Source organism: Meles meles, chromosome 5 (genome assembly GCF_922984935.1).
Source record: "Meles meles chromosome 5, mMelMel3.1 paternal haplotype, whole genome shotgun sequence".
In the NCBI taxonomy this organism is placed as follows: Eukaryota; Metazoa; Chordata; class Mammalia; order Carnivora; family Mustelidae; genus Meles; species Meles meles.
In genome coordinates this window covers 58438675-58453051 of record NC_060070.1, presented here as the reverse complement: position 1 = coordinate 58453051, position 14377 = coordinate 58438675, and the positions used below count along the sequence as shown (strand labels likewise).

Sequence of the window (14377 nt, the reverse complement as noted above, 5' to 3'; positions counted from 1 at the left end):
GGATTTCAACAAAGGTTAAACATACTTGTTTTTAAGAAAAGCAAGCTTTTTAAATACAGGCAAAATGTGGGAAAGCATACATTACCCTCTAGCCCTCTCTGCACCGGAGTGCCACTGATGCACCAGCGATTAATCCCACTCAAGCGCTGAGCCATTTCTGCAGCCTAACGAGAGAGAGATATGAAAGAAAAAAGAAAAAAAAAAAAAAAAAAAAAAGACAGGGCAAATCAGGAATACGTTTACTCCTGAAAACAGCCCATGAAAAGTCATGCTTCAGGTCAGACATATCCACTCTTATTCAATAGTTATCACACTCAAATTTGAATGTCAAAATCACTGGGTCATCTTCTAGCACAGTGGCTCTCATTAGTAGCAGGCTGCTATGTGCCCTCCCCAAAAGAAGGGTAGTTCAAGTTCATGTAAAATGAAAAGGCTCCCTGAATGACTGATATATCCCCCTAAACCACCCCATCCTTCATACGTGAACCAATATACTAATAGATGAGATTCATAAATTGAATTTATGTTAAAAACTGGCCAAAGAAGATGTAATAAAGATATATGATGAACAAAGGCTGAATCAATACTCAGTCTAAATGTAGCATGGTCTGCTATGATATGGTCTCTCTGATAAAAAACTGCTGGACTTTGGCCCAAAGCTATCAGAGACTACCTATATGATGAGATTTCCATTTAGCAGAAATGCTTATAAAAGTCCCCAAACAGGTTTAATTTCATTGCACCATATAAAAACTGCCATCTTATTCAAATACACATAGGCATTGCAAACAGAGCAATAATTCACATAGTACCAAAATAATTCCTAAGGGTTATGTAGTTCATGGCACAAGAGAAAAGCATATGTATTGTGTTTAACAGCAAACTTTTGGCCAATATCAATACTGTGGGTCAATTACACTTAAATTATTACATTTTTTATGGACAGCTTCCCCAATCTCTTTCCTCTTTTTTCTTCCCCAATGCTCAAAAGATTTTGTTGAAATTCTCACTTTTACAGCAGGGCATTCAACCATCTGGGCTTCATCAAGGCAGATCCTCCACCACTCCACAGCTACTAGGGGGCTTGGAATGGCCATATAGCGCTTCTGGTTCCGTAGGCGACGCCCATCCTCACTGTTGCTGTGTGGGATATCTACATAGTTTAGTTCTGAACGAAGGACATCATAGGTAATGATAACTATATCCTGTTCAGCCAAAAAATGAGGTTGTAAAAAACCATCTTTCTTCACTCCTTGGTATACCTAGACAATAATCAGCACAGACAAAATTATTGCAGAAAGTTTCATCAAAAGATAACTAAAATATTCATTCTTTTAAATCCTTACCAAGCCCTTTCTGTTTGTTTAGTACCAAACATGCTGTGAGATACATTCCACACATGCCTAGACAAAGATACATTTTAGGGTGAAAGACCAATGACATAAGCAATGTGAAAGAAGATATAACAGAAGTAAAAATGGTAGCAAAGGAGAAAGACCAATGCTGGAACTGAGAAGGTAAATTCAGAGGAGTGAAAATTTGAGGTAGATCTTGAAGAACATTTAGGAGTTCTCCCTGGTGGAGCAAGGAGAAAAGGACTTCTAGGTAGGTAGGTAGGTAGGTACAAAAGCACAAAGGTATGAAGTAGAATAGTAAGGGCTATGATTTAGTGAATGCCTTTTATGTTGCAGACACTAAGCTGAGCTTTATCTCTTAGCTTCAATAACAATCTTGTTAGTAATTATTATTCCCATCCCACACATAAGAAACATGAAGTTTCTTGCTCAAAACTGGCAGAGCCTAGATTTAAACCGAGGTTTATTTATTACACAAAACAGAGCTCCTCAATGGCAAAGATGGTATTTTACTTTTTACTGTATTCTCTCTCCATGTCTATGATAGTAGCTGAAATATTGAAAATCTTAAATGACATTTGTGTGGACAGAAGGAAGGAAGAAGAAAGGGAGTGAAGAATACTAACATTACTCAACAAAATGTGTTTGGAGGGAATATATCTTAACATAGCAAAGGCCATATAGGACAAACCCACAGCTAACATTGTACTCAATGGTGAAAAACTAAAAGCTTTCCCTCTAGGATCAAGAATAAGACAAGGATGTCTGTTCTCACCGCTTTTATTCAACGTAGTATTGAAAGTCCTAGCTGCAGCAATCAGATGAGAAAAAGAAATAAAAGGTACCCAAACTGGTCCAAATTGGTAAGAAAGAAGTGTAACTGTCACTATTATCAGATGATGTAACAGAATATACAGAAAACCCTAAAGATTCCACCTAAAAGCTATCAGAACCAATTAGTAAATTCAGTAAGGTTGCAGGATACAAAATTAATATACAGAAATATATTGCACTTCTATACACTAATAAAAAGTAACAGAAAGAAAAATTAGGAAAATGGTCCCATTTAGTAATAAATTTAACCAAGGAGGTTAAAAACCTGTATCTGAAAACAGTAAGACACTGGTGACAGAAACTGAAGATGAAATAAACAAATGGAAAGATAAACCATGCTTGTGGATTGAAAAAAATTAATACTGTTAAAATGTCCATTGTACCCAAAGCAATCCACAGATTCAATGCAATCCCTATCAGACTACCAAAAGCATTTTTTTTCTGTTGGTTGGTATTCTGTATTTGTTCTGAACAACAAATAGAACAAATAATCCTAAAACTGGTATGGATCCACAAAAGGTCTTGAAGAGCCAAAGTGATCTTGCAAAAGAAGAAAAGAGCTGGAGGTATCACAATCCCAGATTTCAAGATATACTACAAAGTTGAAGTGATCAAGAATATGGTACTGGCACAAAAAGAGACAAAAAATCAATGGAACAGGACAGACAGCCCAGAAATAAACCCTTGCTTATACGGTTAGTTAATCTACAATAAAAAAAGGCAAGAATATACAATGGAGAAAAGACGGTGTCTTCAATAAATGGTGCTGGGAATACTGGACAGCTACATGCAAAAGAATAAAAGTGAACCACTTTCTTACACCACATAAAAATTAATAAATGGAAATGGGGAAAATGGAATAAAAACCCAAATGTGAGACCTGAAATCATAAAAACCCTAGAAGTAAATATAGGCAGCCACCCCTTAGATGTTGGCCTTGGCCACATATTCATGGATACGTCTTCTCAGTCAAGGGAAACAAAACGCAAACTACTGGTCTGCAGCAAAATAAAAACCTTTTGCACAGCAAAGAACACCACCAAACAAAAAGGTAACCAGTGAATGCAAAAGATATTTGCAAGTGATATGTCCATTAAGGAGTTAATATCTAAAATATACAAGAACTTATGTAGCTCAATACCCAAAAAAAAAAAAAAAAAAAAAAAAAATCTGATTTAAATAGGAATAGGATCTGAACAGACATTTCTCCAAAGAAGACATACAGGTGGCCAACAGACACATAAAAAGATGCTCAACATCACTAAACAGAAATGCAAATCAAACCATTATAAGATTATAACTTCACACCAGTCAGAATGGCTAGTATCAAAAAAGATAACTAGCAGTTGGTGAGGATGTGGAAAAAAGGAAACTCTCTGGTGCACTGCTAACAGGAATACAAATTGGTGTAACCATTGTAGAAAACACCCCCAAATTAAAACAGAAATACTGTATGATCTAGGAATTCCACCATTTACCCAAAGAGAATGAAAACACTAATTCAAAGACATAGTTACCCCCATGTTTACTGCAGCGCTATTAACAAGTTATGGAAGCAACCTGTGTTCACTCACAGATGAATGGATAAAAAAGATGTGGCATATATATACAGTGGAATATTAGTTATAATAAAGAATGAGATCTTGCCACTTGTGACAACATGGGCCTAGAGGTATTAGCCTCAAGGAAGGAAGTCAGAGAGAGAAAGATAAATCTCATATTTCACTTGTATGTGGAACCCTAAAAACCAAATGAACAAAGAGACATAAAACAGTATAAATACAGAGAACAAACTGGTAGCTGCCAGAGCGGAGGGAATTGAGGCGGTGGGTGAAAAAGGTGAAGAAAATTAAGAAGTACAGATTTCTAGTTATAAGATAAATAAGTCATAGGGATGAAAAGTACAGCATAGGTAATACAGTCAATAATACTGCAATAACATTGCATGGTGACAGATGCTGACTACATTTATCATGGTTGAGCATAGCTAATATACAGAATTGTCAATTCACTGTTACATACCTGAAATTAATGTAACATTGTATGTCAAGTATACTTCAATTAAAAAAAAATACCAACATTAGTAAACTACAATGTACAATGTACCAGCACTTTATTATATCATTTAACCTTCACAGTAAGTCTGTGAAGGGGTACTATTTTCAGAACTTAGCAGAATTCCTAGTATATTACAGGTGCTCAGTAAGTATTTGTTGAATGAATAAATTCTTACATTATAGATGAGGTAACTGAGGATTCAAAGGAAGATTTTGGAGCTAAAGGGTGGAGATCAGACAAGTAGCTACTGTTACACAATGCTGCCTTTGGGCTGCATTTCTGTCTAAGAATAGGAATGCACGTATGAAGTTTTTTTTCTTTACATGATGAACTTTTTCAAAAGCTTTCACATCTTTCCATTTTGAGTGAAGAAATAAAACAGTAGTTTTATTTCTTATTCTCAATTTCCTCCTAAAGTTCTGATTTCATATTATCTCATTAATTTTTGGGATAAACAATAAAGTGACAAAGATGATAAAAATTATCACAAGGAAGCAAAAACTGACATTTTCCCATCACTTTCAAGAGCCCAAACTGCCTTACCAAGACTCGAAGAGATGATGACCTCACATGCCTGTTGATTTCATCCACCCACTGATGACAGATGGAACTGGGTGAGATGATCAAAGTTGCTCTCGTTGATACTGGCTCCATCGCAACAAGGCAGTGGGGGCAGTAAAAAGGTTTAATCTTCAAATTCTTCTCTTCATAATTCACACATTTTGCATGTTGCCACAGGTGGCATTTCAGGCACTGAACACGAGGTTTACGGTCTACATGGTCAAGTTCACCACATATGCACTCAAAGCGATAATCAGAGGAATTACAGGGACTCATCACAGTAGACTGTGGCATATCACCATCAGCAGGTGATTCAGCTTGGTCTCCTGCTGCATGTTCTTGCTTTCCTTCAAAGATACATGTACTTTTAGATGTGGTAACATCAGTAATTCCAGAGTCACTGGTAGCTGGACACTGATCTTGTGAATTGAGATTGATGTTAGGCTGACCTTTTCCCTTTTTTGTGGATGGAACAGGCTTTTTCCTGAATTTACTACGATTTTTCCGAGCCTTATAGTAATAATAGTAAGGATCATCATCATCATCAGATGTGTTTGATGGTAAGTATTCAGAATCTGTGTCTTTGCTCCCTGATTTTCTGGATTCTTTTTGAATTTTCCTTGGACTCCCTACTACCTATGAAAAATATTATTTAATTTATTTCAACATAATTACATTTCTGAAATTAAATTCCCAACCTTTCTTATGAGTTTTCCATAAAAATCCAAGTTACTCTTTGCAACCATTTTCCCAGGGGTAAATCATTCCTGATTGGTGGCTTTCAATCTGCCCTCTGTAGTCTGCAGGTCTAAAAAGGAAGGCTCTACTACTGTGTAAGTAAAATTTGAAGAGAACAAGAATTAGAAAGATAGGGAGCTACTAATATTTTGACATTAACCTCTTATAATTTATAGTCTGTCTCAATCAATAAAAGACTAATATTTTATAATACACAAATACACAAATAGGGCCATTATAAACATAGGAAATACTGAAATATAGCATTTAAGGAAAGTGAACACTAATCTACTAGTTACTGCAATTAGCAAATAAATTCCTTCTTTGTCCTTTCTACCTGTGTCCCCTTCTGAAATTATTTACTGAATGCCAATTTTGTGCCAGGCATAGTGTTAGATGCTGGGGACAGAAATATGAGGAGTATTTAGCTCCGGGTCTCCAAGGGGTTCTTTTGGAAATGGAAGAACAATAAAAAGTGAAACAACAGTACAGGAATCTGTAAGAGGGGTATATAACAGAGGAGCTGTGACAGGGTGGTACGTGCCAGCAACAGCTTCCTAGAAGTAATATCAGAGCTGAGGTTGAACAGAGGAGTTGGGACACTTAAAATGAATGACATTAATTGAAGATTTCCCTTTTTTAGTAACAGAAGGATTACTAGATACAGAGATGTTCACTGCAGCCTCCTACCCTGGCTGGGGAAAACGTTGGGAGACTCCCTACTTCAGAAAATGAACTTTATAATCTGCCATTCTTTTCACAGTAGACAAGCTGATAGCCCCACACTTCGACCTGTCATTAGTTTTTACCCAATTTATTTATTTACCTACTTTTTAAAAAGATTTTTTATTTATTTGAGAGAGAGTGAGAGAGACCACAGAGGGAAAGGGAGTGGGAGAAGCAGACTCCCCGCTGATCAAGGAGTCTAATGCAGGGCTTGACCCCAGAACCCTGAGATCATGACCCGAGCCAAAGGCAGATACTTAACGAACTGAGCCACCCAGGCACCCCTATTTATTTTTTTAAAGTTAGTCAGTTTATTTATTTATGGTAATCTCTATACTCAATGTGGGGCTTACACTCATGACCCTGAGATCAAGAGCTGCATGCTGTTCTGACAGAGCCAGTCAAGTGCCTCCTTTACCTGATTTATGTAGGCATAGCTATATAACTATTTTTTTTAAAAGCAAATTTGAAATTAATAGTCCCAAAATAGCAGTTTTATAACAAAATATTAAAATTTCATATGATGAAAACATGGGAAAATGAGAATTTACATAAGAAACTGAAAATGTGTGTGAAGAGCTAAGCAAATGTAAGATATCTAATACTGTAGAACAATGCCTGGGTGGCTCAGGTGGTTAAGCATCTGTCTTCAGCTCACATCATGATCCCAGGGTCCTGGGACTGAGCCCCGTGTCAGGCTCCTTACTCAGTGGGGAGCCTGTTTCTCTCTCTGCCTGCTGGTCCCTTTGCTCTTACACACTCTCTCTCTGACAAATAAGTAAAATCTTAAAAAAAAACCAAAGAAACAAAAAAACCCGAAACTATAGAACAGATTTTTTTTAACTGCTGACAACAGCATAATAAAGAAGGAGCTCTTTTACTTATTTCTTCCTCTTTAAAAAACATATTCTTTAGAGTTATTTTAAACTTTATATATGCTTTATATACAATTCACTCCATAAATACTTATTGAGTATATTTGCTATAATGTTTCTACTCTGATGACATGTATATTTAGGAAGTAAAAAAGTAAGTCACAGCCATATGTGATTTTCTTGGTTTGTTTTTTACCCTCAGTCTCTAAGAGACTCAGTATCAAGTGGGATCTGTCAATGCCTTCCATAAGGCAACACATATAGCAACTAAACAAATATTGTTACCTGTTTTTTTGTTTTATCACATATATCCTCTTCCTTGTAGTTCTTCCCCAATGTAAAAGTTCCAGAAAAACCATGGCCTTTGATCTGTTTCACAAGACCTTCAAAAATTAAACATTTCAGCATCCGTTTCAGGAGACTCCTGTTCCGCTGAACATCATATCTATATATAGAACTGACATACTTATAGATGGAAAGGATGGAAACTCCTTTCTTTCCATTCATTTCTTTCACAGCTGTCAGGATCATCACACGTGTAGCTATATGCAAAAGGATATGCTAACTCAGTCAAAATAATTAAAATTAAAAAAAAAGAGAATGCAATTAATCTTAATATGCGTTAAGAACTAAGAAAAAATAAAACAGATTTACTGAAGATATGTTGTCTGCATACCACCATTTTGAAGAATATGTAATAAAAATTTATCTCATTAACAAATTACTGTAATGGAAATAATTTAAGGAAAAATTACTCATTATTTTGTTAATCTGACAAAGCAACTATCATTTAAAATTGTATTTTAAAAAACCTCTCACAATTATCTATGTATATGCTACCACTAGTAAGGGAAACATTCATCTGCTAGCAGAATTTGAAGTAGCTATGCCTAAGAATAAACAAAGCCTGGTTTAAAATGTAAGATAAAGAAATTCAAATATAAAAAACTGAACAAGAAATATCTAGACTAAAAAAGAATGAAGCAATCAAATGAAAGAACAAATCTTTACTTTTGTTAAGATAACATGACTTGTAACTGACTCCATTTATACAAAGTATGAACGACTATGTAAACAATTATAACAATTATAATAATCATAACAATTACAAGACAGCTCAATATAAGGAATGCAAGAACTAAAACAAAGATGACTGTAAAAACGTATTTTTTTTTTTTTTTAAAGAGATTTCATACTTACGTGGGCACTGAACTTTTTCTTTTGGTTCAAATTCCATATTCTGGGTTTCTGTGTTTTTTACTTTTCCTCCAGAATAATGTGATGGAATGAAATAATTCACCACTTTTCCCTGATATAAACAACATTCAGTAGTCACACAGTGTTTTGCTTTCAGTAACTAGAATTGTTTATTAAAATTAACTCTCCTTCTATTAAGGAGATGCAACAGAGTTGTAAAAAATGATGAAAAGAAAGAGCTAAAATACTATTCATACATACAAACTTTATTTTTTATCTCAGAAGCTTACTGCTAGCCATCACTTTTTAAAATTGTACATATTATCTTAAATTACCTAAATGTTGTGTGGAACTTCTGAAATCAACTTTTAAAGGCTTGTTTAAATATGGAATTAATATAGAAGTTACCAACAGTTTACTGTTATATATTCCAGTTACATATTACAAATCTTTTTTTTTTTTCTTTTCACAATGAAATAAGTATTTTCTATTCTGTACTCAAATCTACAAGGTTAACTCTGCAAACCTGACCCTATCAGAAGATCACATTATCACTAAAGTTGTGAGCACAATGGGCCCTACAGGTAATCAATTATACCCTTAACTAGTATGTTGATTTTAGATTTGGTTATTGTAAATTATGAGCTATGAGCTATATTTGCCTTAGTGGAGTTGCCCCCCCCCCATAAACTCTAAAATTTGTATTTTTATTTTTTAAATATTTGTATTTATTTATTTATTTACTTGACAGAGAGAGAGAGGGATCACAAGTAGGCACAGAGGCAGGCAGAGAGAGGGACAGGGAAGCAGGCTCCCCTGCTGAGCAGGGAGCCTGATGCGGGGCTGGATCCCAGGACTCTGAAATCATGACCTGAGCCGAAGGCAGAGGCTTAACCACTAAGCCACACAGGTGCCCCTAAAATTTGTATTTTTAAACATAATTACACATTTTGGAATAAGAACTTGGAGTTTGATTCATTTAACAATCTAATTACTAATTATTAGATTCTATGATTTACAGATCTGTGATTTGTGCAATTTAAAAAAAAAATCACTCAAAAATATTTAATGGTAATGTGGAGGCTTGCAGTACTAAAGTAATAGTACTTCCCCTAAACGCTTCCCTGCCAACTAGAAGGAAGCTTGGTGAGTGACAGCACAACCCCTTCCTACCTGTCCAACATCACTTACAAAAACCCTGCCAGGTCACAAACATCCTATTCTCTGTGCCCACTTGAAGTTAACTAATAACTTATAAAAATCATTAGCCTATGAGTAAATGGAGTGTTGGCTTAAGTGCCAAGCATAATCATATGCTTAAGGCCATATGATGCTTTTTGAGAACATATGTCCCCTACTTTCTCAGCCCTATGGTATTCCTCCTACCTCGGGAAGAGTGAGAGCATCTTGTTTGACATCCTGTCGAGTATGTGTCAGAATCAGAGCCAAAACCTCCACTGTCTTTCCAAGACCCATCTCATCTGCTAAGATGCCACCAAGCAATTGTGGCCCAGCATTTGGGTAATCACGGATGATGCTAAAGGAAAAAAACAAGAAAAACATATCAGAGGAATGCAAGTAAAAATTATACTATTCCTAAAAAAAACTGGAAGAAATCCATAAAAGCTCAAGTTTTTTTTTAAACTACATTTTAGGGTGAAACAATTTGAAACCCTAGGTCCTGAATAAAGAACTGTGATAAAAAACTGCCAGAGCTGATAATTGAGTGTGCAGAGTGGTACTGGTAAATGCCCATCATGTTTTTCTCTTCTATAAATAACAGGAAGCATAGCTGCCTTCTTTTGTGTCTGTGAATAAAAAAGTTAGGAGGACAATAACTACTGATTCACCCAGTATTTTATTATATTTAGTGGCTCCTAAGACTTTTATAATAGAAATTAATATATTTAATGAAAATGTAGAAATTGGTCCATAACATTAAATATAATCTCTTTAAATGTCAATAACTAAGCATCTTAAATCTATTATATTGCATTCATTTACTGAAAAATGAATGGCATTATTAATTTCTTGTTTGTCCTACCTACAAAAATGGTAAAAATATGAAGTCTAACAAAACTTTAACTTAGTATTTCTTCCTCAGGTTATTGTCAAAGGTTCAAGTTATTGGTAGACATATGCTACCAATCTCATACAGCTTTTCATAGTATTTATTTCTAATACCAAGCTCATGAAGTTTGTCTTACCAGCCTGTATATGGATTATAGTAGAGTTTCAAACCCTCAGATGTAACAATCTCACGCCATAAGAAGTGCAGGGAATTTTCTAAAGAAAAATATAACCGTAAGAGTAAGTTACTATTTGTCTTCCCTTCTGCACACAATCACATTAAAATACAAATAAGTTAGCAGTCGGGATACCCTGGGAAGCCACATACACATGGGAAAAGGTTAGGATCTCACTCTTTTCTGAAGATATTATTCTTATGTTTATTCTCTTCTTTGCTGGGACACCAATATTTTCTACATAAACAAGTGTTAGATAGAAAAACAAAGTACAGCAAATCACAGAGGTTTAATAGGAAAAGAAAATTAGTACATGTAACCAGTTCCTACCTACTAAGGAGAGTAGCTTATCCTTTATAAATCCTTCAAGAAGTTGCCTAAAGTTTTTAAATAACTCATCAGACATAGGCTAGTGGGCTAATACATTAACCTAAATCAGACCCAACCTTTCAGATGGGTCTGAGAGTAGGAGGAAAGGCTTATTGCTTAACTGAGGAAAAAGTATCCTAAAACACTGAAGACTGTGTGTATTTCAATCAAAATCTTTCACTATCCTTTCCCTTAAAAATTTAAGTTGTTTAAACCAACTGACAAATTAGGAAGTACATCTCTACCCACCAGTGAAAAGGCAAGTAATTTTTTTGTTGTCTTTTTTATGGATTGATAGATGAAACAGGAATACAGATGTACAGGGTTTATAAAATGAAAACATTAAAAGATAAAAACTTCAATTTATGGGAGCCACAGGGAACATAAATATTAAATGATACATGGGATTTAATCAAAAAAATCCGTTCTGTGGAGAAAAAAGAATGGATTACTGGTACATGCAGCATGGTTAAATCTCAAAAATATTATGTTGAAAGAGGCCAACTTCTCTTCCACGTCAAGTGTCCATACTTTGCTATTCTATTTATTGTTTCAAAAAGAGGCAAACCTAATTTATGGTGGCAGCAGTTGCCTCCTAAGGGGCAGAAGCAGAACTGACTGGGCCATGAGGGAACTTTCTGGGGTGATGGAAATATTTCATGTCAGCACTGCACAAAAGATATAAAAGAAATAAGTAAAATCAATTTTAATAATTTTATTTAGCATAATATAACCAATATTTTACCATTTCAATATGTAATCAATATAAAAATTAATGAGATATTTGGCATCTTTTTTTGTCCTATCTGAAATCTGCTATATATTTTAAACTTAGAACACATAATTTGAAAGCCACTTCAAGTTTCAAGAGACATGGGTGGCTAGTGCCTTCTGAGAAAATCTAGTTCTATGTCTTAATTGGGTCACTGGTGACACAGATACACAGACTTGTGCAAATTTATCAAACTGTGCCCTAAAGATCTGTGCATTTTATTGTAAGTTATAATTTGACAAAATTACTTAAAGAAACATTGTACTTTAGAGAAAAAAATAGTCCAGTCTGTGGGAGACTACACAGCTAACAATTTCTTCAACGGAATAAACTGTAAGAGAAAATACAGAATGTGAGGAAACAAAAATCTATGGATTACAGAAATTTAAGAGACAGCAACTAATTCCAATGTATGAATGCTGCTGGTTTCAGATTTGACTCAATTGTTAGAAAGAGAAATAAAGAAACAGAAAGGGGAGGAGAAAAGAAGAGAGAGGGGGGAGAGATTTGGCAATTTAAAGGAATTACTGGGTTTAAAAAGCTATTATAAGACTTATCTGTTGAAAGGAACCCTTTCCATTATAATATATATATATACACATATATATTTTGTATCTGTTTAAAGGAATCCTTTCTTTAATAAACTGAAATATTATTAGATTAAATGATATGATATGTGAAATTATTACTTCAAAATAATTTATATTAAGGGATGAGGGGGAATGGGAAGAAATAATGTTGGCTATAAATGGATACTTAAAAATAAAAAATTTTTTTAAAAAAGAATTTTGTTGGATAAAAAAGTACAAACTAGAACCTACGGAGAAGTAAGTAAGAGCTATCCATCATTAAAATAAATCTATACAGAGTGAAATAGTTAACATTTCACTTCCTGGAATCACAAAAATCTCACCTCGGGCCTATGTCTTTAAAGATAATGATAAAGAAGTGGCATAAGTGATGCCCATAAATTGACTTTTATGAAAACTCTTAATAGATAACATTTTATTTTATTATTTATTTTATGGAGCAAAGAAAATAAATGCAAAGCTAGGAGGATCAGTCACACATTAGTCTCCCACTTCTGTAAATTTGCTTTCTGTTGCTAAGATTCATCATCACTGTGAAGCCTCTAGCAGATGATTAGTAAGATTCCCATCTGGGGGAGATGAACCATGAGAGACTGTGGACTCTGAGGAACTGAGGGTTTTGGAGGGACGGGAGTGGGAGGTAGGGTGAGCCTGGTAGTGGGTATTGTGGAGGGCACGTATTACATGGAGCACTGGGTGTGGTACATAAACAATGAATTCTGGAACACTGAAAAGAAATTTAAAAAATAGATAAAAATTAAAAACAAAACAAAATGAAAAAAGATTCCCATCTGATCAGGTTCCAAAAGCAATTCTTAGTAGGAAAGGCATGTAAAAAATGAATTTTTAAAAAATTCCAATCAAGGCAGCCCTAATTTCGGCAGGAAAAATTAGTTCAAAGACTTATAGATGAGGAAACCCACCAATGAATTTCTCTAGATTCAATTTTAAAGAATTTCTTAGACAATCATTTTGTTCATAGTAAAACCTATTCTATTCTAACTTTTCAGTATGATTTGTTTAACAATGTCCCCCCCATCCTAATTATCTCTTATATAAGCCCTCTGATCAATCTGCCTTTCTTTAAGCATCTTATACTTGCCACTAGTAGGAGGGCTTCTGAAACGCTCTTGTCGTAGCATCCAATTGACAGCCTCTCTCTGGTATGGTCTCAAGACAGGAATCAATGCAGGATGCTGGACATCCACTTGGATGGACTGTGCTTCTTGCTGATGTGTTCGCTTCACAAACTGATAGAGCTCATCAATGTCCTGTCCTTCCGGCTCACTCTCTGAATCTTCCTCATCCTCTTCCAACACATCTGTACATCCAACAACAAATGTACTCAAAACAACCCAATCCACCTTTTATAACTATAAGCAATTCTTATTCTAAAAACATGCTATGTACTTTTCCATCTTTGGGGCCTTGCTCAGTGTGTTTTGGGACTGGAAGAACCCTATCCTTAATTCTTCGCTGATTAAAAAATCTACGTTTCAAGATAGTTCAGCTTTTTCCATGGCATTTTCTTTTGTTTTCCCTGGTTAGAATTAATGTTCTCCTCTGTGTTCATGTAATACTCTTCTACTTTGGATATAGTGATACACTGCAATCTGTCTGGCAGAGCAATCATTTATGTGTATTCTTCCCTTGTGCACTGAAATGTTATGCAAAAGCTGTCTTTTGTTTTTATAGTTCCTCAGAGCACCTAGCGCATGCTTTGCCCATTGCAGATATTTAAAAAACATAAGCATTTGAATATAAAGATCTTTTGCAGTTTATAAAGGGTAATTTACTTCATTTTTACATCTTAACATAAAAAAATTCATATGCAGACAAAATTTTTCTATGTCTAGTAAGACAAGGGTTCCCATTTTATTTCTTATGCTAGAAAAGGATAGGCATTTGGTAGTAGCAGGGGTCCACTAGGAGATAAGTGCTTAAGCCATTAGTACAATTTGTAAAAAATATGATACATTTGTTAGGCACAACTGCTCTGTGGGAAAGACTGGTGCTTACTATAACATGAAAAAAAATTTCAAAATCTTGAATGAAT

The 14377-nt window shown here is 34.8% G+C and overlaps 1 protein-coding gene across 4 annotated transcripts in view; it reads right to left on the bottom strand.

Annotated features, from left to right (window-relative positions):
• Positions 1 to 14377, bottom strand: part of SHPRH (SNF2 histone linker PHD RING helicase) — a 90615-nt gene that overhangs the window by 64248 nt on the left and 11990 nt on the right. For all 4 annotated transcript variants that reach the window (XM_046005462.1, XM_046005464.1, XM_046005465.1 and 1 more), the window contains exons 4-11: positions 13424 to 13642; positions 10552 to 10630; positions 9731 to 9881; positions 8348 to 8456; positions 7433 to 7689; positions 4791 to 5444; positions 1011 to 1262; positions 86 to 164 (exon numbers count right to left, since the gene is read on the bottom strand). In XM_046005462.1, coding sequence (XP_045861418.1) covers positions 86 to 164; positions 1011 to 1262; positions 4791 to 5444; positions 7433 to 7689; positions 8348 to 8456; positions 9731 to 9881; positions 10552 to 10630; positions 13424 to 13642 — 1800 coding nt within the window. The remainder of the gene's footprint in view (positions 1 to 85; positions 165 to 1010; positions 1263 to 4790; positions 5445 to 7432; positions 7690 to 8347; positions 8457 to 9730; positions 9882 to 10551; positions 10631 to 13423; positions 13643 to 14377) is intronic.